This window comes from Chionomys nivalis, chromosome 6 (assembly GCF_950005125.1).
Source record: "Chionomys nivalis chromosome 6, mChiNiv1.1, whole genome shotgun sequence".
NCBI lineage: Eukaryota > Metazoa > Chordata > Mammalia > Rodentia > Cricetidae > Chionomys > Chionomys nivalis.
The window spans coordinates 10,820,942-10,848,852 of NC_080091.1; the positions used below are offsets into that span (position 1 = coordinate 10,820,942).

Below are 27,911 nucleotides of genomic sequence, written 5' to 3' on the forward strand. Positions count from 1 at the left end.
TTTCCTGAGGCAGGGCTGTCACGTGACGTGTTCTTGTCCAATCGGCGCGCGGGCCGCGGAGGTTGCCGCGGTTCCCGCCAAATACGAGCGCGGCGGCACCGGCGGCAGCAGTGGCGGCATCGGCGGGAGGCGGAGAGCACAGCGGGGCCGCCTAAGTGAAGCCTGAGCCGCCGCCGCCGCGATGCTGGAGGAGCCGGACGTCGCGACGCCGCGAGCCACTGGTGAGTGAAGCTGGGCCAGAAGGACCGGGTCCGCTCCCTGGTGGCCTGGGGGGCCGAGAGGCGGAGACGGGAGGGCTCCCAAAGGGGAAACTGAGGACCCCCGGGCGGGGGGGGGGGAAGAGTCATCTTTGCAAGTTCCCGAAGGCTCTGTGTCGCCCAAACATCTAGGTCCTAGTAGCAGACGAGGAAACAGGCTCTGGTCGTCTTTGATGAGTCCTGAATGCATCTGTGTCCTCTAGTAGAGGGTGGGGAAATTGAGGCCGAGGACGGAGTTGAGTCAGTTGAGCAAGTTATTAAATGCATTTGTGAATTCTCGAGTGAGTCGGACCTTTGCAGTGGATGGGGAAAAGGGCCTGTGGTCCCTTGAGCTCTGGACACCAGAGAATCCCGCAGCTGTGCGGGGCAGCGCAAGCCCAGGATGGTGGAGGCTTTGGGTGGCAAGCGTGACCAGGAAGCTCTCTTTTGTGAGTGTGGTTTGGCCCTACCGGGTACGTGTTAGGAGTCTTTGTAGCATGCGGCAGGCTTCACTAAATGTGGGGTGTCCAGTCTCGCTGCTTGACTCTGAATTGTACTCCCAGCGGTTGGCACTGAATCCCACCCTGTGTGGGTTGAAGGACTCGGGGACTGGAAGGGATGGGGGCCGTCCTGATGAAGATTTCACCAACTGAGCACCACTTGGACATTTTAGGACGGTACCAGAAGGGACCAGTCTGCCAGTTTGGATGTGTGTGGGGGTGGGTGGGCAGTTTGAGCGATGGAGAGCAGTGTCCTCGATCTCTATCCTCTTCTGGGATAATGCTGGCCCCCCTCTACGGTTCTGACCACCAAAGATGTGCACCGTCCCCTCTCCCCAGCCGGGTATCCCAGGAGGACTAGAACTGTTGCTCAGACTGGCTTGGAATTTTATGAAAACATAATTAATATTCATAAAACTACCTGGACTATCATAGAGCATTGCTTTTATTTAACCAAGGCAGAACGTTTAAAACCAGCGTTGTTAGTAATAAAGACAATTTGGGTATGGTAGTTTATATCTGCAGTTCCAGCATCCTAGAAGCTGAGGCAGGAGATGATGAGTTCCAGATTGACCTGGTTTCTCACCAACTGAATTGTATTGTAGGTAGGAGAGAATCAATTCCACAGGCCTCCCTCGCAACAAACTAATCAAAATAATAATAAAAGTTTTTAAGGGAAGGATATCTTTCAGGGGGGAAAATCTATATTTTTTGCTAATAGAAAACAGAGCAATGTTGCTTTTCTTCCGTTCAAATAGAAAAAAAGAAACATGGATGTTCTGGGTAGGGTCCAAGTCTCTAAGCTGGAATGAACAGGCTGTCCCGAGTGGAGTCTGAATTCCATGTAGCATTAGTAAAATGTATAAAAATGCTCCCCAAATTACTGAAGGAGGGTTTTTTTGTTTTGTTTTGTTTTGTTTGTTTTTTTGGCCAATTAAAACATACTGCCTAGCAGGTGTGAGTTTCTACGCCAGAACTTTCTGTTTAAAGGCATTTACCCAAGGACAAGTTCTAAGCTAGGCGTGGTGGTGCACGCCTTTATTCCCAGCCCTTGGGAAGCAGAGGCAGGTGGATCTCTGTGAGCTCTAGGCCAGCCTCGTCTACATATCGAGTTCCAGGACAGCCAGGGCATAACAAACAAAAAACAGGTTCTATTTATTGTCCAACATGCATATATTTTGATGTGTTTAGATAGTTCCTGAGGGTTTTTTTTTAATAATTTTATTTACTTTTAATTTTATGTGTATTGGTGCTTTGCCTGCATGTATGTCTGTGTGAGGGGGTCAGATCTTGGACTTAGAGTTGTGAGCTGCCATGTGGGTGCTGACACTTGAATCTGGGTCCTCTAGAAGAGCAGTTGGTGCTCTTAACCGCTACCCAGACTTGGAAAGCGCCCTAACCCACTGAACCACCTCACCAGCTCTCACTAGTTTTTTGAGATAGCCTTGGGCAGTTTAGCCATAACTGACTTAGAATTCTGTGTAGCCCAGGGTGGCTTTGAAGTTGAGGCAATCTTCCTACCTCTACCTCATTAGTCCTGGGGTGGCAGGCATCACTCCGTGACTGGCTCTCCCCTTGTCTGTTCTCTCATGCCCTTGCTTTTTGCTCACTGTTCATCAGTTCCCAGTATATTCAAGTGTTGAGGAAGGCATTCTGGGTACAGCGTCGATCAGGTCTGACATCCAGTAGGGGGTATAATACAACAGTTTCTGAGCGAGGCCCACAGAGAAACTCAAAAGCAGGGGACCGAGTCTAGGGTAGAATTGTTCAGTGTTAACATTTTGAACCTAGTAAGTCTTTGTTGTGGGGCTGGCCTATTCATTGCAGGCTGTTTAAGGGGAGTGCTCAGCTAGAAGTGAGCAACATCCCCAAAATCTTACCCCAACCATAAAAACTGTCTCCATGGGCTAATACTAGTGCTCAAGGGTCAGAGTACCTGCTGACAAACTCGACCGTTGGGTGCTGTCACGACTACCCACACGTAGACTGCGAGGGAGGAGAGATGCTCAGCAGTTACAGGGGACCAGAGTTCAGGTCAAGTCCCAGCACTTACATCCAGCACCTCACAGATGCCTGTATCGCCTCTGAGCTCAGACACCCATGCACACAGATACACGTGCATACGTAAATAAGAAAGGTAAATGACAGCTGAGTGTGGAGTAGCCTTCATTACCAGCATTTGAGAGGCAGGGGCTGGCCATCCATGACTACAGACTGAGACCCTAGATGGAAAGCAAACTAAGAATTTTTTTTAGTCTGTAAAAGTAGGCTGTGGTACTTTGTGCCTGGGATTCCAGCACTTGGGAGGCTTGCTGTGAGATCCTGTCTCAAGAAGAGACAGGTCAAATGAAACAGGCAGGGGCATGGGAACCTCAATGGGGGCTGCTTGTGTGTGACTGCTGTGGTCATTCGCTGGCCAGTGACCCTCACCTTTAGTAACTGCTGCTCTTCTTTTACCCACAGCTATGGACTGCAAAGACAGACCGGGGTTCCCATTGAAGAGGTTGATACAAGGTAAATCTGATTCCTGACTTTTCTCCATTAGCTGCTGTGGGGTCCTCAGTAGCCTGTTAAGGAGCTGAGGGGAGGGCAGCAGGTGCTCACTAACCTTTGGAGGTCTCAGGGGTTTCTTACATCTTACCTCTTCAGTTTTGATGCTGGAACCCAGCCCAGGGCCTCATATGACAGCCAAACCCTGCACCACTGAGCTACACCCACCCCAGACTTGTCTTTGGGATATGTGTATATATGGTGAGCCTAGGTGTGCATGGGGCTCACTGTGAGTTTAGAATTGAATTAGTTCCATGGATGCTGTATGTACATGAGCTGAAGGCAATTGTGTGTTCATTTAAGAGAAAAATTTGTTGCTTGTTTATTTATTATGAGACAAGATCTCACTATGTAGCCCAGGCTGGACACTAGAACTCCAAGAGAGCCATCTGTCTCTGTATGCTGGAACTAAAGGTATATGCCACCATGCCCATCTTCCAGTTTTAATTTTTTTATTGATTTATTTTTATCTGTCTCTCTGAATGTTTGGCCCTGTATTTTATTTTATTTTATTTTATTATTTTTTTTTTTTTTTGGTTTTTCGAGACAGGGTTTCTCTGTGGTTTTGGAACCTGTCCTGGAACTAGCTCTTGTAGACCAGGCTGGTCTCGAACTCCCAGAGATCCGCCTGCCTCTGCCTCCCGAGTGCTGGGATTAAAGGCGTGCGCCACCACCGCCCGGCTTGGCCCTGTATTTTAATGTGCCGTCTGTATGCAGTGCCCACTGCAGGTGGAAGGTCCTTGCTACAGATGTTTGTGAGCCACCAAATGGGTACAAGATCCATCAAATTTTCTTTAATTAGGTGTATATCTGTGGGTGATGTGTGCACCACTTGCTTGCAGAGGCCATGGGTAGTCAGATTCCCGGGAACAGGATTTATGGGCAACTGTGAGCCACCTCGTGTGCTGGGGGGACCCAGCTTTACAAGAGTAGGAAGTGCTCTCAAGCCTTGAGCCACTTCTCAAGCTGCTGGGCTTTGGTTTTTGAGATGGGGTCCTACTCTTTAGCCCAGCTTACCTACAGCTACAAAGTCCAGACTGGACCGGGAGGCAGAGCTGCACCCCGGGGCAGAGTTACCATTTGATTTGTGTGCGTGTGTACACATGTTGGATGTGTGTGTTCTGAGGTGTGCATGTGGCAACCAGAAGACTGCTTGTGCAAGTCTTTCCTCCTCCTCCTCATGTGGGTCTTTGCATCAGGCTTGGCAGCAAATGCCTTCTTTATTCACTGAAGCATCTTTCCGATGCTTTGGTGGTCTCTGTACTAGGGAGACGTGCTCTGCTTGCTGTCTCTGACGCCCTGGCCCCTTCCCAGTAAGTGCCAACAGCTGCCCCCAAACAAGCAGCCAGGCACTGCCTGACTACCTGTGTGCAGAGTGCTGCTGGGCAGCTTGAGTGTCTCTTATTCCCTACGTTCACAAGCCATGCCCTTGCCCTTGGCCCCAGTGGAGTGGGATTGTGTCAAGGATCAAGGCTCCCGTTGAAGAGCCCAACTGTCCACCTGGTTGGCCCCTAGCATCTCCCTCTTCCCTTAAGACTCCCTACCAGACTAGCTTTGGCGAGATGTGTCCCAGGTGGGAGGAATCAGCAGAGCCTGAAACCTCAGGGCAGCTGTGTTTCATGAGCCGACCAAACGTAGGGAAAAGGTTGGTTTGGGTTTTTACTTATGTAGAATTAACCAGTGATACTTGGCATTTAAATGTATAGAGTGGGCAGTGAGCCCTGGAGCTCAGGTAAAAGTGATGGCTGCCAAGCCTCCCTGCTTGAGTTTGATCTCTAGCCTCCAGCTGTGCCTACCCCTTTTAAAATTTTCTGGGTATGGGTGTTTTGCCTGCATGTATATTGGTGCATCATGTGCATGTTTGGCCCTCGAGATCAGAAGGAGGTGTCACATCCCTGGAACAGGTTGTTGTGAGCCACCACGCGGGTGTCGGGAATTGATCTCAGGTCCTCTGTAAGAGCAGTCATTGTTCTTTATAGCTGAAGCCGTCTCTCCAGCCCACAACAGCTCCATGTTTAGGCTTGAAATTTTCACCACAGACGTCCTGGCCATTAATGCCCAGGCACTCAGATTTTGAACACAGGTTTATGGTCTCCCTCTGCTGTCACTGAAGATGTTGTTTTTCTTCATTTCAGCCCGCCTGCCCTTCAAACCTCTGAACCTTGTTCCCAAGGAGAAAGCCGAGGACACATCACCGAAAGTGTCTGTGGAAGATAAAGTTCCGGATCTACAATTGTCCTTGGACACTTTGGAAAACCGCTGTCACACAGGTTCTCATGTAGGCTTGAGTCCGAAGCTGATCAGTGGCCGAGGCCCCATTGATAGCTTCTTGAGGGCCACAATAAAACCAGGGCCGAGTATGGTCATCATCGACCTGACTGAGAACTCCAGTGACATTCCAGACAACCCTGAGGGCCCCAGTGAACCAAGTCCTGATGCCCCAGCAGAAGGAGCCGACAAGCAGCAGGGACCCTCCACAGTGGAGCAGTGTCTCCCAGAGACCCCTGCAGACATTCCTTGCCTTGTGGAGGAGGAGCCTGGGAGCCCAGGAGGCCCAGAGAGGACGGGTGACTGTCAGGCTGGCTTATTACAGAGCTGTCCTGAGCTGACCACGGGTTCCAGGACATCCCCCATAAAGGAGCCATCAGGCTGGAGCAAGGCAGGGGGTCTCCTTTTTATAGAAAAGGTGCCCATGGTGGTGCTTGAGGACATTCTGGCCACTAAGCCTCTCCACACCTCTCTTCCCACGATGTCCCTGGACAGGAGTGTCACTTCAGAGAGTGAGGTGCTGGAGTCCTGCCCTGAGGATGACTCCACACTGAGCCACTCCCCCACCAGCTCTTCTTCTCCAACCAGCTCTCCTGAGGGACCATCTGAACCCCCAGCACAGCTCAGTAGGACCAGCCCCCCCTCCACACCCATCTGCAGAGTGAGTACCCACCTCACATAATCTCAGGGTATTGACAGGGCCTTGCAGTGGATAGAGCACTGGTCCTGCATGCTTGGAGCACTTGGCTCTATTCTAGGCACCTCAGAAACTTATTATCTCAGCACTGGGGAGGTAGAGAGAGGAGGTCAGGGTCAGCCTCAGCTAAATAGTGAATTTGAGGCCAACCTAGGCTACATGAGTACATGAGAGTCTCTCAAGCTAGTCATAAAACCGTTATTTGGCTGACTGGTGACATGCACACCTTTAATCCCAGCAACTCGGGAGGCAGAGGCAGGTGGACCTTCTCAGTTGAAGTCCGCATAGTGAGTTCTAGGACAGCCAGGGCTGCATAGTGAGAACCTGTCTAGAAAAAAAAAAAATGGTTCACAGAGTGGAAATTGATTATTTGGTTTTGGGGCCCCTCTGCATCTCAGATGACAAACATTTGCAACAGATGCTCCTGAGCATTTGGGACAAGGAGTGCCGAAGCATGTTGTGACCAGGCTCACCGTTGCCCTTGTCTTTGAAGCTGAGCCTTCCCACGCCTGCCACCTTCCTGCTTTGTTCATTATTAAAGAGTAGTCGTCTGTCCAGGGGTGCCTTCCCTGATGCAGCCCAGATGGACCACCAGAACCTGGCAGTGAGGTCACCACTAGCCAGGTGTCAACAAGGCCTGGAAGAGTAACTCAGAGCTGGGCTACCTGCCTTACACATAGAAACCTGGGACCCAAGCCGGGCGGTGGTGGCGCACGCCTTTAATCCCAGCACTAGGGAGGCAGAGGCAGGCGGATCTCTGTGAGTTCGAGGCCAGCCTGGTCTACAAAGGGAGTTCCAGGACAGGCTCCAAAGCTACAGAGAAACCCTGTCTCGAAAAACCAAAAAAAAAGAAAAGAAACCTGGGACCCTCGCACATGCTAGGCAAGCACTTTACCGCTGAGCTACATCCCAAGCTGTCTTCATATCTGGTCCTGGCTGGCCCTGAATGCAAAATCGTCTTGCCTCAGCCTCCCAGACATTGTGATTATATATAATGGGTTTTGGTTGTTGTGTGCTTGTGTGTCAGGGTTTTTTGTTTTGTTTTCAAGACGGTTTCTCTATGTATCCTTGGCTGGCCTGGAACTTGCTCTGTAGACCAGGCTGGCCACAAACACAGAGATCCACCTACCTCTACCTCCCTAGTGCTGGGTTTAAAGGCATGTGCCACCACACCCGGCTATGAGCCTCCTTTTAAACCTGATAAGCCTCCTTCATTCAGCTGTTTGTGTTCCCTCAGACAGAGCTGAAGTCAACCCTCTCTTGGGGTGTTGGTGGCAGCTGTCAGGAGAGTGAGGTCGGGTATGGGATTTTGTACTGGTGATCGTGTCTTGGTGTTCAGGGAGTCTTGTGTTTGGGAGGACTTGGCATTTCAAATGTCGTGGGTGTCTCACTTTGTTGGCTTTAAATCTGCACAGTGACAGATGTATCAATTCTCGGCTGTCCTTAAGATCTCAGATAAAACTGTATAAAAATTCATCCAAACCAGACATGATAGCACATGCCTATAATCCCAGCATTTGGGGTAAGGCAAGAGGATTGTCATGAGTGAGGCCATCTGGAGTGTATGGTTGGACAAGAAGCCTTAAACAGTCAGAATCCCGAGATACTGTGGTCGTGTGGCACTTTCCGTTTGTTCCCATTAGATCTTGGTTTGGTGTGGACGCTTGGCGTGGGTGATTTGTTCATCCCTTCTGTAAGGTCTGCTCTATCACCAGTCTGGGTGGCCTGCTGCCTTTGTGACTTTTGATGTGTGGAATTACTTCATTTACTGAGAGCAACAGTCATCCTAAGAGATGTGGTGACCTGCTGGCTTGACAAACAACTTGGAGCTGCTGCCTGCTCCTCCAGCCTCATTGGCCATCCTGTCTGTGCATCGCACCTCCTGAGTCCAGCTTCATCTTCAGCTTGTAGGATCTCCTTATCCCGTGATGCATCGAGGTGTTTGCTGTGTCCATTAATCTTGTTTTTTTCTGCCCCTAGCTAAATCATAGATCTACCTTGTGAAGTTTGACTTGATTCCTGACCCCAGTAAATCTAGAACTCAAGGCTGGTTTTGACATGGGGTCTTGCTGTGTAGACCAGGCTGACTGGAAGCCAGGTGATGGTCAATACAGCTGATACAGCTAGGTGTGGCTCCTGCCCCTGTAACTTCTTAATCCCTACTTGGTCCCTAATGCCTGCATGTCTCACTGCTTTGGAAGTCACTGTAGGATCCTCTATTTTCACAGCCAGCCTGCCCTCTCCTGATCAGGGACAGCCATTTTCTCAGCTTTTTAGACAGTTCTTGTCTTCGTTCATTTTGGTTTTTGAGGGTCTCCATGTAACCCTGGCTGTCCTAGAACTTGCTGTGTAAATCAGGCTGACCTCAAACTCACAAGGATCCACCTGCCTGTGCTTCCCAAGTGCTGGTATCTTGTCTATTTTGTGTTTGAGAATTCTATACATACTTAGGATGTGTTTAGATCAAATACATTTCTTTCCATTTCCCTCCAAACAAATTCTTCTCTCCCCCTCAAATTCATGAGTTGGTTTTTGTGTTTTGTTTTGGAGGGGGGGGGTTTGTTTTGTGTTTTTGGAGGGGGGGGTTGAGACGGGGTTTCTCTGTGTAGTCCTGGCTATCTTGGAACTTACTCTGTAGACCAGGCTGGCCTCAAACTCACAGAAATCCACCTGCCTTTGCCTCCCAAGTGCTGGGATTAAAGGCGTGCACCACCATTCCCAGCCTTATGAGCTCTTATTTTTAAAATATATTTTTAATTAAAATGGGATTATATCACTTCTTCCTCTAATCCTTGCCATGTCTTACATACTCAAATTGGTACCCTCTTTATTTGAGAGAGAGAGAGAGAGAGAGAGAGAGAGAGAGAGGTGCGCATATGCACAAAGATATGTATGAATACATCCTATGGAGTTTTTGTTGTTTGTGTGGACGATCTCAGGTCTGACCACTCTGCACTGAACGATAAGAGGGCTCATTTCTGGGAGAGGCTAATTCTCTTTCTCTCAGCTGTCACTATTTGCCTGGAGCTGTTTGTCTAGAGGTAGGGCCCCTTGAGATTTTCCACGTTCTGTGTTAGCCTGTCCATTGGTGCTGCTGTTGTTCAGGTCTTGTCTATGCAGCTTTTTCTAGGAGACTCCGTCACAGCGACTCTCTGATCCTCTGGCTCTTACCATCTTTCCGCCCACTCTCCTACTGTGTTCCCTGAGCCACAGATGCAGGGGCTGCGTTGTAGATTATCCCAGGCTGGGATCCCCATGATCTGATGTCTGTGTTGTGCCCAGTTGTGGTTGCTGTGAGAATCGGCATCTTTGAGGAGAGGTGGCTATGCTTACCCAGGAAAGAAGGCTTGTACACAGAAAGACTTGGCATCTAGGGGTTTGGAACTAGGTCTGTGGGGTTTCAGGTGGCAAACAGTTGCCTGCTCTTGTTTTTTAAACCTACTGAGTTCAGTTAGTGCTCCCGTGCATGCATCACAGGGACCATCTACTGGCCTGAAGTGACCTCTCAGACCACATCCCTTAGAAGGCTTATCCTCCCCTTCCCTAAACTACAGGTGGAGATTCATGACTGTTCCCCATCTGTGCTGGAATTTTGTGTGGCTAGATCTGTGTGGGTCTTGTGCTTGCAGTCACAGCTGCTGTGCGTTCACGTGCACAACAGTGTTTCACTGCAGGTGTCTTCCCTAAGATCCCTGCGCCTTGATGGCAGGAGGTGATATAACCATCCCACGCAGAGCAGAGTGCCTCTGTCTGTCTTGCATGTAGAGGTTGTGAGGCTATCTGGCGGCATCTCAAAAAAGAAGCCTCTGGGGTGAGAGCTGACTTGTCTGTGGGTGTAAAGATAAGGACACAGCATACTGAAGGCTCAGGCCTGGAGACTACTTGCTCCTTAAGAGGACACAAGGCACATACATGGTGACAGACACGTGAAGACAAAACTTTCAAGTATAAACGTGTCTTTAAAAGAAGAACCTGAGGGGAATTAATTACCACAGCCAATTAGGGCAGCTCCGTTTAAATCCCGTGCGTGCATGAGCTAGGATGCTTCTGTATCACGTAGTCAAAGGCCTTGAGTGTTATTTACCACACCCCATTTAAGCCTCCTCTTGCTCCATATCCCTTCAATTGCTCTGCTGCTTTTCTGCCTTCTGTGAGTGTTCCAGTGTGGGCCTACCAGACTGAGGATTCAGGAATGGCATCCACAGATGGGAGACTGGTGGCATTTGTCTTTCTGGGTCTGGTTTCTCACCCAGGATGAATTTCCTGCAAATTGCATAATTTCTTTTTTTTTTTTTTTTTTCTTTTTCAGTTTTCCCAGGCTGGCCTGGAACTCACAGAGATCTACCTGTCTCTGAGTGCTGGGAAATTATGATGCTACCAGTGCCCAACATCATAGTTTCATTTTTCTTAGCAGCTGAATAATATTCCATTGTGTCAATGAATTGCATTTTCATGATCCATTCAGCAGTTAATGAAGAGCTAAGCTGATTCCATTTCCTTCTGGTATCCTAACCCAGGGTGCAGCTGGATCACAGCAAGGCAGAATAACCAATGTTAAGAGGCCCCAGGTGGGTGAGAACACCTCAGCCACGTGCTGCGTCTTTTACCCTCCTTCTCAAGAGGCCTGCTCACCATTTCCTATGTAACACCTTTTAATTTTGTGTGTGTGTGTATGCGCACACACACACATCAGGGTAGCATCAGGGAGTTAGCTTGAACGAACTCTGATGTTAGGCTTGCTCACAAGCACTTTGACATGCTGAACTGACTCCTTGGCCTTAATTTATTTTGTTTTAAGACTGGCTATTGTAGTAATATGAGCGGCGGGGCTGCATTGCATTCCCGGCGCCCTGCCGCCCGCATGGCTATCTTATGCCCCGAAATAATTACACGGAAACTGTATTCTTTTTTTTTTTTTTTTTTGGTTTTTTTTTTTTTTTTTTGGGTTTTTTGAGACAGGGTTTCTCTGTGGTTTTGGAGCCTGTCCTGGAACTAGCTCTTGTAGACCAGGCTGGTCTCGAACTCACAGAGATCCGCCTGCCTCTGCCTCCCAAGTGCTGGGATTAAAGGCGTGCGCCACTACCGCCCGGCCCGAAACTGTATTCTTTTAAACACTGCCTGGCCCACTAGTTCCAGCCTCTTATTGGCTAGCTCTTAAATATTGATCTAACCCATTTCTAATATTCTGTGTAGCACCACGAGCTGGCTTACCAGGAAAGATCTTAACCTGCGTCTGTCTGGAGTGGGAGAATCATGGCGACTGCCTGACTCGGCTTCTTTCTCCCAGCATTCTGTTCTGTCTACTCCACCCACCTAAGGGTTGGCCTATCAAATGGGCCTAGGCAGTTTCTTTATTAATTAACCAATGAAAGCAACAGATTAGAAAGAAATCACCCCCACATCATTTCCCCTTTTTCTGTTTAAACAAAAAAAGGCTTTCATTTTAGCATAGTAAGATTACATATAGCAAAACAGCTATCAAGCAAGAATTACAGTTACAATATTTATATCTATTTTATGTTTTGTTTTGGTTTGGTTTTTGGTTTTTCGAGACAGGGTTTCTCTGTGGTTTTGGAGCCTGTCCTGGAACTAGCTCTTGTAGACCAGGCTGGTCTCGAACTCACAGAGATCCGCCTGCCTCTGCCTCCCAAGTGCTGGGATTAAAGGCGTGCGCCACCACCGCCCGGCCTATTTTATCTTTTATCATAACTAAGAAAAACTACAACTATGTATCCATTTTTCAACTCCATCAAAGACTCCAGAAGTATATAATATTACCTAAGCAAACAAGAAATCCAAAATTCTAGAAATGACAGACATCTCGCTGCCTGGATAGTCACCCAAAGTTCCTCTGTACCATTGGGGCATCCATATTTGGCCTTCAGGCCCATAGTGTTCAGAAGACATTTCCATGAAGCAGGAAATTTCAAAGACAGTCAGTCACTATCTGCTGTGTCCTGTAGAATGTCTCGCAGACTCTTTTATGAATCAGGAACCCTGAAAGACCATCTCACCTTTAGGCAAGTTTAGCAGTCCTCTTTTTGCGGGTTCTTTGTGTCCAGTTTATGCAACACACCAGGCAAGTGCAGTTTTTTACCCAAATGGCTAACCAACTCCATAAGGAGCCTCTTCAATGCCCATCTTCCTCTTGAAGTAGATCGAAACAATATTTGGGAACATGGGCTCAGATTTTTCTCTCCAAACTGCTTCCTGTTGATTGGGTGCGCTGTTATTTAGGTCTTTTATGGTACAACTTGGCTGTTAGGTTTATCTCAGTCGGCAGTTGAGCAAAGTAATTTTTTGAGGGTGTTAACAGCAACCTTTCAGGAGGGCGTGGTCTATCATACCATATTGGGATAGAAGTAATCCACAGGGTCTCATCCTCTGTGAAAACAAAAGAAGACCCTCTCCAAAGCATTATATCCTTAGACCCAAATTGTGAAATCATAATACCCTTATGATATCCATTCTTGGCAGCCCATATAATGAAATGTCTCTCTGTACTTAGCTCCTTTACAGTCAAAAACTTTAAAGAAAACACAATAATACAAAAAATCCAGATTTTTCTGAGAATTTTTATTTTTACATGGCTTATTTTTACTCTATCACTTTATTTTGTCTCTTTAAAGACTTTACCCTTTTTTTTTAAAGGCATTAACTTTATTATTTATATTCTTTTTCTTCTCTCTCTCAAGCCTACGTACACTCATCCAACTTTGTGATCCCTTTACAGGTCTGAATCTGTCCTATTGTGGATCTGTAATTCTTTACTATCCAGGAGCTCTTTGTTTTGCGCTTTTAAATCCTTAAGTGCTTAAGAATCTAAGCTGTGACATTCCTATGTCAAAAACAGGTACTGCCAGCTTGCCCCGCCCAGTCCAACATGGTGGAGCCGCTCGTGCCTCTGAGCCGCAGCACGCAGTGACTTCCTTTTAGGCACACAGCGAGTCTAGTTGACATCAAACAAATCGTAGCACTTTACTCCAAATACTCCATTCAAAGACTCTGTCTACTGCAGGAGCCAGACAGAGATTGCAATGGCAGCACAGCCCAGAAGGCCGGCATTTTAAAACAGCCAGTTTTTTCCTGCTGCTGAGTCAGGACAATTTCTTTGCGGCATGCAACCCACAAACAGAAAAAAGCTGTCTTAAATTCTCTCTGTCCTTTTTAAGCCCTCCCAGGTTTTACGTGGAGTTCATTAGCACGTTGGGTGCCACTCTGTAGTAATATGAGCAGCGGGGCTGCATTCCTGGCGCCCTGGCGCCCGCATGGCTATCTTATGCCCCGAAATAATTACACGGAAACTGTATTCTTTTAAACACTGCCTGGCCCATTAGTTCCAGCCTCTTATTGGCTAGCTCTTAAATATTCATCTAACCCATTTCTAATATTCTGTGTAGCACCACGAGCTGGCTTACTAGGAAAGATCTTAACCTGCGTCTGTCTGGAGTGGGAGAATCATGGCGACTGCCTGACTCAGCTTCTTTCTCCCAGCATTCTGTTCTGTCTACTCCACCCACCTAAGGGTTGGCCTATCAAATGGGCCTAGGCAGTTTCTTTATTAATTAACCAATGAAAGCAACAGATTAAAAAGAAATCACTCCCCACATCAGGCTATCACTGTATAACCCCAGCCTTCCTTGAACTCACAGAGATCCTCCTGCTTCTGTGGCGCAGATGCTGGGATTTCTACTCATCCTGACAAGGCACGATTAGACCATCTGGTATCTTCTACATCAGGGAAGGTTCTTAGCATAGTTTCTCCACTGGCAGAGATCAGGTTTCTATGCTGTGAGACCAAGGTCTGGGCAGGAAAAATTCCAGAAGAAAACTTGGATCTGGAAACATCACATATTGGCTGTGAACATGTCCAAGCAGCTTCCCTTGTCATTCTGCCCAGAGCAGGAAGTGGTGCCCATCATGGTATGTGTCTGCAGGAGGGCACGCCAGGTGCTGTGTAGAGCTGTTGAGCTGTGTGGACAGGGAAGCAGGGTTACTCTGCTCCGCTTGCACTGGTGCTGAGGTACTGTGGCAGGAGGATCTTTTGAATCCAGGACTCGAGCCCAATATGGAAGCACAGGTGATTTTACCTCACACAAGTGCTTCAAAGCTCACCCAGAGCAGAAAGCCCTGGTGGGTTCCATCCCCAGCACCACAGAAACCAGGCCCCTTACTGGTAATGTTTCCCTGTAGCTACAAGGTCCCAATGAGCCTGACCTTGTAGGAAAGACAGGATTGCAGGCCAGCTCCTGTGAACACAGTGGGGTGGGATTGGAGGAGTTGGCTTCCTGCTTAGTGCTGCCCACTGCTGGCTTCTCTCTGTTCACTGACATCTTACCTGTGTTCAACTTATCTGAATAAGGCCTTTGTGTGCTGGTCCTGTTGTAACCTTTACTACTGTTGCTGGAAAAGACTTTTGCAACAAGGTTTTTTTGGTGCGGGGCGGGGGGGTTGATTTTTGGTTTTTTGGTTTGGTTTGGTTTTTCGAAACAGGGTTTCTTTAGCTTTGGAGCCTGTCCTGGAACTAGCTCTGTGGACCAGACTGGACTTGAACTCACAGAGATCTTCCTGCCTCCGCCTCCTGAGTGCTGTGATTAAAGGCATGTACCACCACTGCCCTGGCTTCCACAGTATTTTTGTTTCTGCTGTGTCTCAATAATACAGAAGGGGGGCGCTCCACCTCTGAGCACACTCTCAGCTCTTCTGGGTGATTGTACCTATGAACTATATCATCCTTGACAAACAGCCTTTGTGGGTTGGTTCCTGTGTGAGAGTGGAGGCCAGAAGACAACCTTCATCATTGATCATCAGGCACTATTCATCCTTTGTAGGGAGCAGGGCACGGGGTCTTACTTTGTCTCCCTGGCTGGCCTAGGTCTTGCCATATACACCACGCTGGCTGGCTGCTTCTGCCTCTCCAGTGCTGAAACTAAAGGCATGGCCACCACACTGAATATCTTGTCCCCTTTTTAGTCTGTGTCCACCACTTGGGCCTGGGCCAGTTAATTGAGGTAGGGATCCTCCTGTCTTTTGGTCCCTGGTGCAAGGGTTAAAAGTGTCTGTCATTGCACCTGGCTCTTTCTGTGTTTGTGCTTAATCAGGTCCTTGTGCTCCAAAAATCAACTGCTAATCACTTGGCTCTCCTGGGGCTTATATACGACACCCACGATGTTCCCTGCAGGCTCCAAGTCCTGCTGCCCTTCCCATGGGGTGGGATGGAGTCCCTCCGGAATATGATCTAAGTTCTTCTGTCTTTCTTTTCAGGATGACAAGAAACTCGTCAGAGGCTCCATGGAGAAGGGCAGGAGCAAACTGCACAGAGTAAGGCCCTCCTGGCTCTCCGAGCTTTGCACTTCTGCGCTCTGCTGCTTGTGCTACCACTGCACGACAGTGGTGATGGTCTGGGTGTCCTGAGTATGCAGGCCTTGCTTGGGCCTCTGCTAGCGCAATGTGGGTAGTGGGTATTGAGTTCAAGTGCTGCCGGGGCTATATACTGAGTCAAAAAAAAAAAGAAACAGAATCAAGCAAAATGCCTTTGTCATAGTCTCATTCTCCTTAGAAGGGTGTGAGTTAGGTTCACATGGAAGTGGCCCCAGACAGTGCAGAGGTGACAGCTGCTTATGGCTTTTCGATCTCTGGGTCATCATGTGGCCCATGGGGGAAGGGGACACTAATATGGAAAAGTTTAGGCCCTGCTATGCCAGCTAGTACTCCGTAGGCATTTGGTATTGGAGGGTTAGTATGGGAAAGGCAGGCTGTTTGCATGCTGAATGTGCTGGGCCTCTGAGGTACACCCCAGTCCCATCTGTCGTATCTCTCAGAGGCTCGCTGTGTAACCCAGGCTAGCCCCGGTCTCCCAGTGACAGATAACATGCCTGCAGCGCTAGGTAAAATTCAGCCTTTGTGACAGCACACGTGAAGGTGCAACAGCCAGACTAAGTCTCAGGGCTCTGTCTCCTTAGTAATGGCCAGGAACAGGCCAGTTCCCACAGTGCGGCCAGGCCTGTACTCCTGCCTAGTCCAGACTGCCTCTTTTGGCCACAAAGTAGAACTTGAGGGCTATGGCTCAGCACACAATTGCAAAACATGCTGGAGTCCCTGGTATCAAGAACCCATATAATATAGACCTGCTGCAGCAGTGCCCCCATCCACAGGCTCCAGTGTGGAGAGACCTGCTGGACTAGAGCTTAATTCCGGAAGGATCTCTGCTGGACATTAGGGTCCAACCCAGGACTCTGTTTAATACTCATCCACCAGGCTCCTGTTGAAATCAAGCCGTGCTTGAGTGTATGTAGGGGATCTGAGTCAACTTGGGCTATGTGGAGCACTTAAGTGGGACACCTTTGCCACTATCTTCACAGGACAGAGAACAGCAGAGGGAGGAGAAGGAGAAGCTAAGAGAAGAAACACGACGAGCCAAGGAAGAGGCTCGGAGGAGGAAGGAGGAGGAGAAGGAGCTGAAGGAGAAGGAGCGGAGGGAGAAGCGGGAGAAGGATGAGAAGGAGAAGGCAGAGAAGCAGCGGCTCAAGGAGGAACGACGCAAGGAGCGGCAGGAGGCTCTGGAGTGAGTGGTGGGGGCCCCCAGAGGCTCTCCCCAGCAGTATTCTGTGCCAAATCCTTTCTGTCTGACTGGAGAGGGTGCAGTTGACCTGTGTTCTTTCTGTGTGGCTGCAGGCTTTGTCTGGCAATGGTTCCCAGATTTCTGGGGGTTTTGGTTTTAGATGCTCTGGTCCCATCAGGATTTCTTACTCAGTTTCCTAGCTGGGCTGTTGCTTCAGTTAATGACTACTGCATCCTGTGAGGGTTTGACATGGAAAGCTCACAGCCACTCTTGTGCTGTGAGACATTTTTTTTGTGGTAGCACCGTTTGTTCTGTGTTTTTGAGACAGGGTTTCTCTGTGTAGCCCTGGCTGTCTTGGAGCTCACTCTGTAGACCAGGTCTGCCTCTGCCTCCTGAGTGCTGGGGTTAAAAGATGAGCGCCTCCATGCCTGCCCACTAGAAATCATTCTTTGTGCCATGCATGTAGGTGGTTGAGACTAATAAATGGCAAGTGAGTCATGTTGCTGAGGATGACCTTGGGGTTTTGATTCTCCTGCCTCCACCTAGTGCTGGAATGGTCAGCAGGCACCACCACATCTGGCTTTTGACTTGTTGAGGCTGGAACCCAGGGCCTCATGTGTAGCAAGCTTTCACTCTACCTCCTGAGCCCCCAAACCGTCAAGAATTTTATATTGTTGGGCGGATGCAGTGCAGCCTTTAATCTGTACTCACACCGGGGGATCAGCAGATCAGTTTTGTTTTATTTTTTTTTTTTTTTTTTTTTTTTTTTTTTTTTTTTTTTTTTGGTTTTTCGAGACAGGGTTTCTCTGTGGCTTTGGAGCCTGTCCTGGAACTAGCTCTGTATACCAGGCTGGTCTCGAACTCACAGAGATCTGCCTGCCTCTGCCTCCCGAGTGCTGGGATTAAAGGCGTGCACCACCATCGCCCGGCAGCAGATCAGTTTTGAATGTATAGTGAGACCCTATCTCAAAATAATAATTTCTTAAAAAGATTTATGTACACAGTGTTCTTCCTGTATGTACACCTGCATGCCAAAGAGGACAGCAGAGCTCATAGGTGGTTGTGAGCCACCATGTGATTGCTGGGAATTGAACTCAGGACCTCTGGAAGAGCAAGCAATGCTCTTAACCATCTGATCAGCCCCTCAAAATAATAATTTTATATGGAGATTTGGGATACCTGTAATGTTAGCACCTAGTCTGAGGCAGGGGGATTGCAGTTGCCAAACTAGGGTTGCCTAGGAAGACCGTCTCAGAAGCAAAGGGAAGAATTTTGTGATGCTGTGCATTTTGCTTTGTTGGTACCAGGGCCATAGCCTTGTCACAGCACAACAGGACGGTGGGCGGCTGACTTCTGGCTTACACAGCTTGTGTGTCCTGTCTCCCAGGGCTAAACTGGAGGAGAAGAGGAAGAAAGAGGAGGAGAAGAGGTTACGAGAAGAAGAGAAGGTAGCCTGGCTGCCTCCCTTACCCCTCTGGACACTGAGGCATCAGGGTGCTTTCTGTGTCTCAGTGTTGGGGCAGCGGGCCCCAAGGGGACTTGCTTCCTTGACTGCTGTCAGCACCGGTTCCTCACTGGGCGGATGTCTCATGGCTTGGGGTTTGGAGAGCCTGAAGCATAGTACTCCCTTTCCAGAGTGCCCTGGAGTAACTGCTGTCGCGTTCTCTCCATACCACAGCGCATCAAGGCAGAGAAGGCAGAGATCACTAGGTTCTTCCAGAAGCCAAAGACCCCGCAGGCCCCCAAGGTGAGCACCACCTCAGCTCTAAGTACAGCTGACTGTGTGTGTGTGCGTGCGTGTGAGCCAGATGCTGGTTTCTTCTGTTGTTCTCCACTTTATTTTCAAATTTATTTTATTTCTAATTATGTAAATTTGTCACCATTCGCCTATTTTGAGACCATCTCTTGGAACCTGTCGCCTAATTACCTAGATTGATTGGATCTAATCTGTGGCTGGCATCAAGGCCCTAAGTACAGAGAGGATCGGGGTGCTGGAGAATTGGGTGGCCTGATGCCGACCTTTCACCTAGCCAGCTCCCCTCACTGCCCACTCTCATGTCCCCTCTCCTGACACACTGTGGCATCTACTGCTCAAGCACTGGTCTCACAGTGGCTTGGGTGGCTTGGGTGTTTGAGGCCCTGGCCCTGGCATGTTAAGATCTAGTTGAGTGTCATTTCCCAGGCCATGCTAGAGTTGGCTGTGTAGGCTAGGTTAGGCTTGAGCTCACCATCCTCAGCCTCTGGCTGCTGGGATCGTAGGACTGAGCATGCGCCAGGGGACTGAGCGTGGTCTTACATTTGCATGCAATGTGTCATCTTGGTCATCTGGCCGGCATGAGACCAGGTTCCGTGGCAATTCCCTAAGGCTACTTGGAAATGGCCTTGCTTATTGGGAAAGCTGTGGTGACCCTGACCAGCACATGTGGGAACTGAGGCTGAAGGCGGCCCCCTCCCACCCTTCCAGGTATGGCAGCTGCTCTGTTACCTTAGCCTGTGAGTAACAGACATGTTATGACCTTGTCAGCTCATTGGAGCATCCTGTGTCCAGATGTGAGTCTGCTTTTGTCTCTACATCAAGTCCACAGCTAGTTAACCTGTAAATCGGGAGGCTTGGCTCAGCTGCAGCTTGTTGGCCTGTGGCTAGAGCCAGTGATAAAACTCTCTCACTTTATGATAGAAAGACCCTCACTGTGTTAGTGTCTTGCCATCTCCTCTATGCTTTGTCCCTTCCTGTTCTGCTGACTGTTGTTTTGATTTTTGCTTGGAAAGTCTTGTGTTCTGTGGTTTCGAGCTATGTGTTGTGGCATCCAAACTCAGGTCCTCTGTAAAGCAAACATACACACTTAACCCATGAGCCATCTCCTCTGACCTTGGTTTATGATTACTGGGTGCGGATGTGAGTGTGCACACATCACACACGTGGAGCTAAGAACACAATTTAAAGGGATCAGTTCTCCACTGTGTGTCCTGGGATTAAACTTGGATTTCTTTATTATTGTATATGTGTGTGCATGGACAGAAGTCAGAGGACAATTGTCTGTAGTTTTCCTCTTCCCATCATGGAGAGGTTCTCAGTCTCAAACTCTGGTCGCCAGGCAGGGGTGATGAGCTGTTAACCTGTTGAGCCAACCTGCCAGCCCTTCTTAGTATATTAGATCTGCATTCTACCCAGTGGCCCAGCTCTCAGCTTGGTTGAGCACTTGGATCACTGGTTTCCTGTCTTCTCTTGCTGCATGAGGCTCCTGGCCCTAGAGGAACAGCTGTTGGTTCTCTGCCCCAAGGCTTTGGGAAGTCTCAGGGACCACTGGGACAACATGCTGGGGCCTGACTGCCCTCTAAGGTCCCAAGGCCGAGCTTGGGTGGCATGTTTTTTAGGGATTCTAGGGCTCTCCACCAGCTAAGCAGACTGGCCCTGGTGTGGGCTGACAGTGGCATTCAGAGAACTTGAATTCACAGCAATGGCAGGATGACCAGTCCAGCCATCAGGTCACATGGCTGGATGTGGACCCTGTTGGGGACTCTTGTGTTTTCATTTTTGTTTGTTTGTTGTTTTGGTGTTTTAGTTTTGTTTTCAAGACAGGGTTTCTCTGTGAGTGCCCTAGCTGTCCTGGAACTCAGTCTAGACCAGGCTGGCCTCGAACTCACAGAGATCCATCTGCGTCTGCTTCCCCAGTGCTGGGATGAAAGGCGTGCACCACCACTGCCCAGCTGACTCTTGTATTTTCAATGTCAGACTCTTGTATTTCTGGGGGCAGAGGGTGAGTCAGGGCTTCCCTGTGTAACAGTCCTGTCTGTCTTGGAATTCACTTTGTAGACAAGGCTGGCCTTAAACTCACAGAGATCTGCCTGCCTTTGCCTCCTGAGTGCTGGGATTAAAGGCCTACACACCACTGTGGGGCGTTGTGAGACTTTTTTTTTTTTTTTTTGATTTTTCGAGACAGGGTTTCTCTGTAGCTTTTGGTTCCTGTCCTGGAACTAGCTCTCGTAGACCAGGCTGGCCTCGAACTTCCAGAGATCCGCCTGCCTCTGCCTCCCGAGTACTGGGATTAAAGGCGTGCGCCACCACTGCCCGGCCCGTTGTGAGACTCTTGATGAACCTGTCCATCATCCACCAGCCCACTGTCCCTATCCCCAGCGTTTTCAGAAGGAGGTGGTTCTGAGCTCTGCCATGTGCTCCCCTCCCCCCAAGCCTGAGCCACTGCTTGTCTATGGTCACATTCATTCGTTCTGGTCATCCAGGTTCACACATTAAAGTGGTTTTTTGGGATTGGAGAGAAGGCTCAGAAGTTAAGAGCACTAGCTACTCTTCCAGAGGTCCTGGTTCACAACCATCTATTACAGGATCTGATGCCCTCTTCTGGTATGCAGAGCACTCATAAATAAAATATAAATAAATAAAGCAAACACTGGTTTTTCAGAACTCTGTGACTTTTGACAGAAGTTGGAGGCCAAAAGGCCCTCACCATGATTTAGATCTGAAAGCTAGGATTAGGGGAGGCAGCTTGCATGACATGTAGAAACTCACATAACAAAATGACTGGAGACTTTGTGTGGATGTTTTGCCTGCATGTATGCCTATGCAACACATGCATGCAGTATCCACAGAGAACACAAGGACAGCATCCTCTGGAACTGGGATTTCAGACAGTTGTAAGCTACCATGTTGGTACTGAGATTTGAACCTGAGTCCTCTGAAAGAGCAGCCTGTGGTCTTAACTGCTAAGCTATCTCTCTAGCCCCTAAATAAATAAGAGACTATGGAAACCAGGTTTGTTAGCCCAGGTTCCAGCAAGGCTGTGTCTCCACAGGTGGGGTTGAAGTGCCCACAGGGTAGCGGTAACTCAAGTGGGCTTCTGAGATCCAGCCCCATCCCTGAAGACCCAGAGTCTTCCAGCACCCAAGTAGCTCCCTTTGGCCACTCTAGCCCTGTGGCCACCAAGTAGCAGTGCCCACAGCCGTGTACCTGAGCACCTGGACTTTCCATGGTGCACTCACCTGCCAGCATAGCATTGGATTGTTCCTGTTGCAGACCCTGGCCGGCTCCTGTGGTAAGTTTGCACCCTTTGAAATCAAAGAACACATGGTGCTGGCTCCGCGGTGCCGGGCTGCCTTGGACCAGGACCTGTGCGATCGGTTGGACCAACTCCTACAGCAGCAGACTGGGAACAGCTCCTTCCTCAGCGACCTGAAAGATCGGTTGCCCCTGAAGTCGGGACCCACCCAGGTCTGCAGCCGCAACACCAACATAATGAACAGGTGAGACCTGGCATGCCAGGTCCCAGGACCTGGAAAGTGGTCCCATGCTGCCCATGCTGCTGTCCCCTAGAGTCACCATCTCCCTGGGTGTCTTTCTTGGTTGCTAGAGTATGTTACAAGGGGCCTCTTGGGCACAGCATGGCACCTCCTATGCCCTGGGTGCAACAGGAAGGGCAGTCAGTCCTGAGCAGTTCCTGGACAGGCAGGTCCCATGGTGACCAGCCATGAGCACAGTACCAAGAATGGTCTGACCGCCACCCAGGGACGTGGTCATTGTGGAGAACAAGGTGGACGGTGTACCTGAAAGGAGGAAGTTTGGCCGCATGAAGCTCCTGCAGTTCTCAGAGAACCACCGGCCAGCATACTGGGGGACGTGGAACAAGAAGACGGCAGTCATCCGCCCCCGTGACCCCTGGGCCCAGGACAAGGTGAGCCCTGGGGTTGTCGTGCCCATCCCTGGAGTTGGGGTGGGGGTATGGCTCTGTGCTAGCTACTTTTGTGCCATGATGCTCATGTGCATTCTCCTTCCAGAACCTTCTTGACTATGAGGTGGACAGTGATGATGAATGGGAAGAGGAGGAACCTGGGGAGTCTTTGTCCCACAGCGAGGGGGTGAGTAACCCCGGTGGGGATGTGCGGCCTCTGCACCAACTGTGGGAGCCACTGTGCAGTTGGCTGCTGATGATGACAGACTGGGGGATCTGAAGTTTTGGTTTTGCATAGACTAGTAAGTGCTTGTTCGCCTAGCTTCCCCAGTCACACGGACAAACTATTGGAGCCACACTGGGCCCTACCAATCCCTTCCTCCTAGCTGCCCAGCCTCCTGTGACTTAATGGGGTTCTGACACCAACAGTTTTACCCATATGTATTGTGGCGCCAGAGATACGCTAGGGCCTGTGAAAGGCCAGTGCTGGCCCCTAGGCAGGCTCTGTAAACCCCTTAGTTCCTGCATGGGTACATGTATGTGAGACCAGGCTGTGTTTTGTGTGCGTGAGCTCTTCTTTCTCTTCAAGGACGAGGATGATGACATGGGGGAAGATGAAGACGAGGACGACGGCTTCTTTGTGCCCCATGGGTACCTGTCTGAGGATGAAGGCGTGACGGAGGTGAGGGCTCCTGCCCAGGCTGGTTGTGGGGTATTGGGGTGATCAGCTGCTGTGGTACCTGTCTGAGGATGAAGGCGTGACGGAGGTGAGGGCTCCTGCCCAGGCTGGTTGTGGGGTATTGGGGTGATCAGCTGCTATGGCTTGGGCTGTAGTGAGCAGGCATAGAACTTTCTCTGCTGCAGAGTGATTGACATGCAGCCCAGCCTATAATTCCCACCTTCACCTAGAGTTCTAACAAACTCCCCAAAGAAAGCACAGATTGCCCCACAGCTCCAGGAGGTCCCCATGCCCCTGCACGCTCTCCCATAAGAGGCCATGTTGAGTTTGAATGGTGTCCTTAGGCCCTGAACTCCAGGTTGTAGTTTTAGGAAGCCTGAACAGGGTGGCTGGGGTCAGACTGGCTGTGCCTTCTCGTGGTGATTTGGTCACCTGTTTACCACATCATAGAAGCCGTGAGGCTAGACAAGCAAAGCCACTGAAATATCCTGACTCATCATACAGCTCAGGGTGTGAACTGACCCCTCTGGTGTTGCTCTCAAAAGCTCAGTGCCAGTGCTGGGTCACCAGAGAGCATGAACATTAAACGAGGTCTGCTCCTTGTCCTGCTAGGAGTGTGCAGACCCCGAGAACCACAAAGTGCGCCAGAAGCTGAAGGCCAAGGAGTGGGATGAGCTCCTAGCCAAGGGCAAGCGTTTCCGCGTACTGCAGCCTGTACAGGTGGGATGCGTGTGGGCAGCTGAGGCAGCCAACTGCGCAGGCTCTGACTTGAAGCTGCTGCAGCAGTTCACCGCATGCCTGCTGGATGCAGCACCCCCTGAAGAGCCAGAGCCAAAGGCCTCCAGGCGGGAGAAGAGGGACCAGCATAGTAAGTGGGGTGCCAGTACATTGGGCCACGGTGCTTGTCAGAGTGTCCTTGTGGAGGTCACACGTCAGCAGACTGATAGGTTGTCTGCATGTACAGCAGGGCCTTCTCATCTATGTAGCAGCTCGTTGCCCTTTTGTTAAGTTTTGCTACCGGGTACAAAACCCAGGATTCGCATGTGCCTCCCAAGTGCTCACCACTGAGCCACACCCCAGTCCTGTTGTCCATGACTGTTTTAACTTTTAAAAGTTTTGTGTCAGTGTCTTGAGTTGTAACCCAGACAGGTTATGAAGTTATCAAGTGGCTTACAGTGTTCTTGCTTCCGCCCCCTGAGAGTTTGGATTTGCAGCCCAGGCCTGCCTAGCTCCTTGGTGATTATAAAAGTAGAGCTCACAGCAGAATTGAGACCTGGACCAGAGTGCTGTGCCACTCCCTCTATGCTAAACCCCGGGATACTGATGACGCAGAGAGCAGCCATTCTCAGAAGGAATGTGAGGGCACACAAGCTGACCACATGGCATTGCTCAGTGCCTCTAGGGAGCAGGCGTGTGGCGTGGCTTTCTTTGAAGCATGCCTTGGATGGGTCTCTCTCGGTGCTTATTCTCCAACCCCTGTCTCATCCCACAGTCCTGGCTCAGCTGCTTCCACTGCTGCATGGCAATGTGAATGGGAGCAAGGTCATCATCCGCGAATTCCAAGAGCGATGCCGCCGCGGCCTGCTGAGCCCCCCAACCCCCACTCCACACCCCCATATACCCAACTCAAAGGATACTGTGGTCGTGCCATCCAAGGCCAGGCTGAAGCGCCTCATCTCTGAGAACTCGGCCTACGAGAAGCGGCCTGACTTCCGTATGTGCTGGTATGTGCACCCACAGGTGCTCAGGAGCTTCGGCCAGGAGTGCCTGCCTGTGCCCTGCCAGTGGACCTACGTCACCGCCGTGCCCTCAACACCTAGGGAAGACACTGGCAACACTTCCGAGGGGCCTGACCAGGGCACACCCATGTCAATCAAGCGGAAGCCAGCAGCCACCATGTGCATTACGCAGTTCATGAAGAAAAGGCGGTATGATGGACAGGTGAGCTGCAGAGGGTATGGGCCTTGCTCACCTATGCCTATAGCAGACTGTGCACCTGCACACAGCTTGTGCCAGGTTAGAGGACAGCTTTGTGACACTGGTTCCCTCCCTCCATCACGTGGGATTTTGGGGTGGAACTCAAGTTGCCAGGTTTGTGCAGCAATCGCCTTTACCCACTGGGCCATCTCACTGCCCTGCTACAAGAGTTACGGTCGCAGCAGTGAGTGGGTGCATCTGTACACACAGCTGTATCTCAACTCCTCATGCTGATGTCACCCAGAGGCCACTGTTGGCTGAGGAGCTGGTTCTTAGTGACCCAGCATCTGTGACTGCCATCACAGTTACCTGGAGTTGCTTCCTTCCCCAAAAGCCTATGCCCCACCTGCCCCTCCTACACTAGCAGCCATGTGTTTGTTCATGTCCCTGAATGTCATAATCAGGGTCACACAGCAAGCAATCTCTGAGCCTTCTACTGCTTAGCTCATCCTTGCTTGATGGCCCCTTCTAACGCCAAACGGTACTTTGTGCACATGAACAGCCAAAGCACTGTCTACTGGGCTGCGTGGGCACAAGTGTGTGGCAGCATCAGAGCCCCGTGCAGCCCTGCCCCCTGAGGCAGTACAGCATTTTTTTTCTTTGAGATGTCCTTTCTGTCACTGGAAGTCCAGCTCGCTTACCACGTGTTGGCATTTCAGATTCTCTTCTGCAACTTTAGAGGGCTCTAAGTGTTCCTGGCGCTGGCACCACTGTGGATAGACACAGGGCTTGGTATCCATGGCACTGCCCCAGACCACAGCAGGGAGCCCTGAGAGCATTGCGTCTGGAGTCATTGATGGGATCATTCCCCTGTGGCCCCTAATGTCACTATCATTGATGGCACAGGTCCCCTCAACCTGGGATGTGGTTTAGTGTCATGGGGATGTGCCTAGAGCATTGTGCTCCAGCGAGTCAAGCTACTCTGCTGCTTTTCCTGTCCCCCTCCTAACGATCTTTGCCTTACTTTACATGAGCAGGGAGTGAGCCTCAAAGGCACACTTTGCTGTCAGCCTTAGCCCCGAGGAACCCCATGTGCCCACAGCGGTAGGTTTTTGGATTTCATGGCTGGAGGTGCTGCCTCCAGAAGACACAGGCCTAGGTGGTGCTCACACAGCGCCCTAGCCTGCCTGGGTGTGTTCCTTAGCAGCCCTGCCGCCCAGTGTTCCATCAGACTCTTCTAGAACTGCTATGAGGAGCAGGGGCTAGGTCTAGCCTTCCCAGGTGTCTGTGCCCCACCCCCCTTGGGGAGGGCTAGCTGTGCTCTTGAATGTTCTGTATTCATCTAGAGTGCAGCGTAGTTTAAACTTGAGCTGGAGCTGTGGTCACACCAAATCACACTGCATCACTAGCCCAGCATGCTCTAGTCTTGAGACTTGGTTTTCCCTGTTATAAGGGTTTTTCATGTTTTATGGGTGTGTGCATATGTAAGCATTGTACCCATGGAATCTCTCCGCAGCTGGGGATAAAAAAGCATGTGTGAGCAGCCATAATGGGTGCTGGGAACCAATTCTGGTCTCTTGATGGAGCAGCCAGGGCTCTTAACCATAAAACAACCCAGGCTGCCTTCAACTCTTGATCCTCCTGCCTCAGCTTCTGAAGCCACCATGCATGGATGTAGGCAAACATCTGCATAAGAGGCATTCAGACTTGTGGAGAAGCAGCTGCCTTCCCTGGGTCAAAGGCCAGTTAGCTATTTCCTCATCATGTGGGCTTACATCTATCTGGGATCCTCACGTCTTCAGGAGCCACCAACTCTAGACACCCATAAAAAGAAATGCCAAGAAAGTGGGTGCTCGGTTGGTTCTTTGAAACCAAGTTGAAAAGCCACTCAGTCCAGGTGTGGATGGCACACACACACCTATAATTCCAGCACTCGGGAAGCAGAGGCAGAAGCAGGCTAAACTTGGTCTACACAGTGAGTTCCAGGATAACCAAAGATACACAGAAAAGCCCTGTCTTGAAAAGAAGCAAAAGAAGCCACTCAGGTTGTGGTGGGGTGCTGCTGTTGGCAGTTTTTAGATGGGCGTGTAGCTCAGCACAGGGATTATAGCCATTGATCTGTGTGGACACTGTCACTGAGAATTGTCCAGGACTATGTGTGTTGGGAGTGCGTGGGTCAAGACGCTGACAGGCTGTATTCTGTGCAGGTTGGCTCTGGGGACATGGATGGCTTCCAGGCAGACACAGAAGAGGATGAGGAGGACGACACAGACTGTATGATCGTGGATGTACCAGGTGTTGCGGGTGACGTGTCAGAGGCTCCTGTGCCTGCGCCCACGCTTTGCAAATGATAGATGTCAAGTTCAAAGACCCAGGGACTCCTGGATAAAAGCAACCTGTGCTGCAGGGAGTGGAGTGTAAGCCATGACCTGGGCAGTGGTGGCCGCACCTTCCCTCGGCCTTGTAGAGCTGCTGAGGGGAGAGGGGATGAGCACCTGAGCAGCTGCCACCGGACTTGAGCTTCCTGCCGACTCCCATGTAAAGAGCACTTTGTCCCACACCCCAGGGTGTGGAGTCTGGAGGAGGCCAGAGCAGTTATTCTAAACTATAAAGCTGATATACCCTTCTTAGTTAAGCATTATTGACAGCTGATTGACAGGTGCCTGCTGTGGTCAAACACTTGCTAATGAATTGTGCCAGGGACACTGAAGCTGCTCTGCGGGCCCTGAGCAGACGTGGACATGTATAAACGTACTCTACCTGAGCCTGTCTGTCTTCTGTCACAACTACCATGTTACACTGATGTGTGTCCTACCTGTCCC

General features: G+C 50.1%; 1 protein-coding gene across 1 annotated transcript; it reads left to right on the plus strand.

Annotated features, from left to right (window-relative positions):
- Chaf1a (chromatin assembly factor 1 subunit A) lies at positions 1-27,834 on the plus strand. The gene is made up of 14 exons (XM_057772151.1): positions 1-221; positions 3,200-3,250; positions 5,422-6,215; positions 15,516-15,572; positions 16,613-16,815; positions 18,200-18,260; positions 18,491-18,559; positions 21,842-22,068; positions 22,331-22,496; positions 22,600-22,680; positions 23,083-23,175; positions 23,785-24,040; positions 24,665-25,113; positions 27,297-27,834. Exons 1-14 carry the CDS (start codon positions 182-184, stop codon positions 27,438-27,440), a joined length of 2,691 nt encoding a protein of 896 aa, XP_057628134.1. The 5' UTR covers positions 1-181; the 3' UTR covers positions 27,441-27,834.
- The last annotated feature ends 77 nt before the right edge of the window (positions 27,835-27,911 follow it).

Coding starts and splice junctions, on each gene's coding strand:
- Chaf1a (XM_057772151.1), top strand. CDS start 182: ATGCTGGAGGAGCCGGACGTCGCGACGCCGCGAGCCACTG. Junction 222..3,199: donor CGCGACGCCGCGAGCCACTG/GTGAGTGAAGCT, acceptor TTTTACCCACAG/CTATGGACTGCAAAGACAGA. Junction 15,573..16,612: donor GCAGGAGCAAACTGCACAGA/GTAAGGCCCTCC, acceptor CTATCTTCACAG/GACAGAGAACAGCAGAGGGA.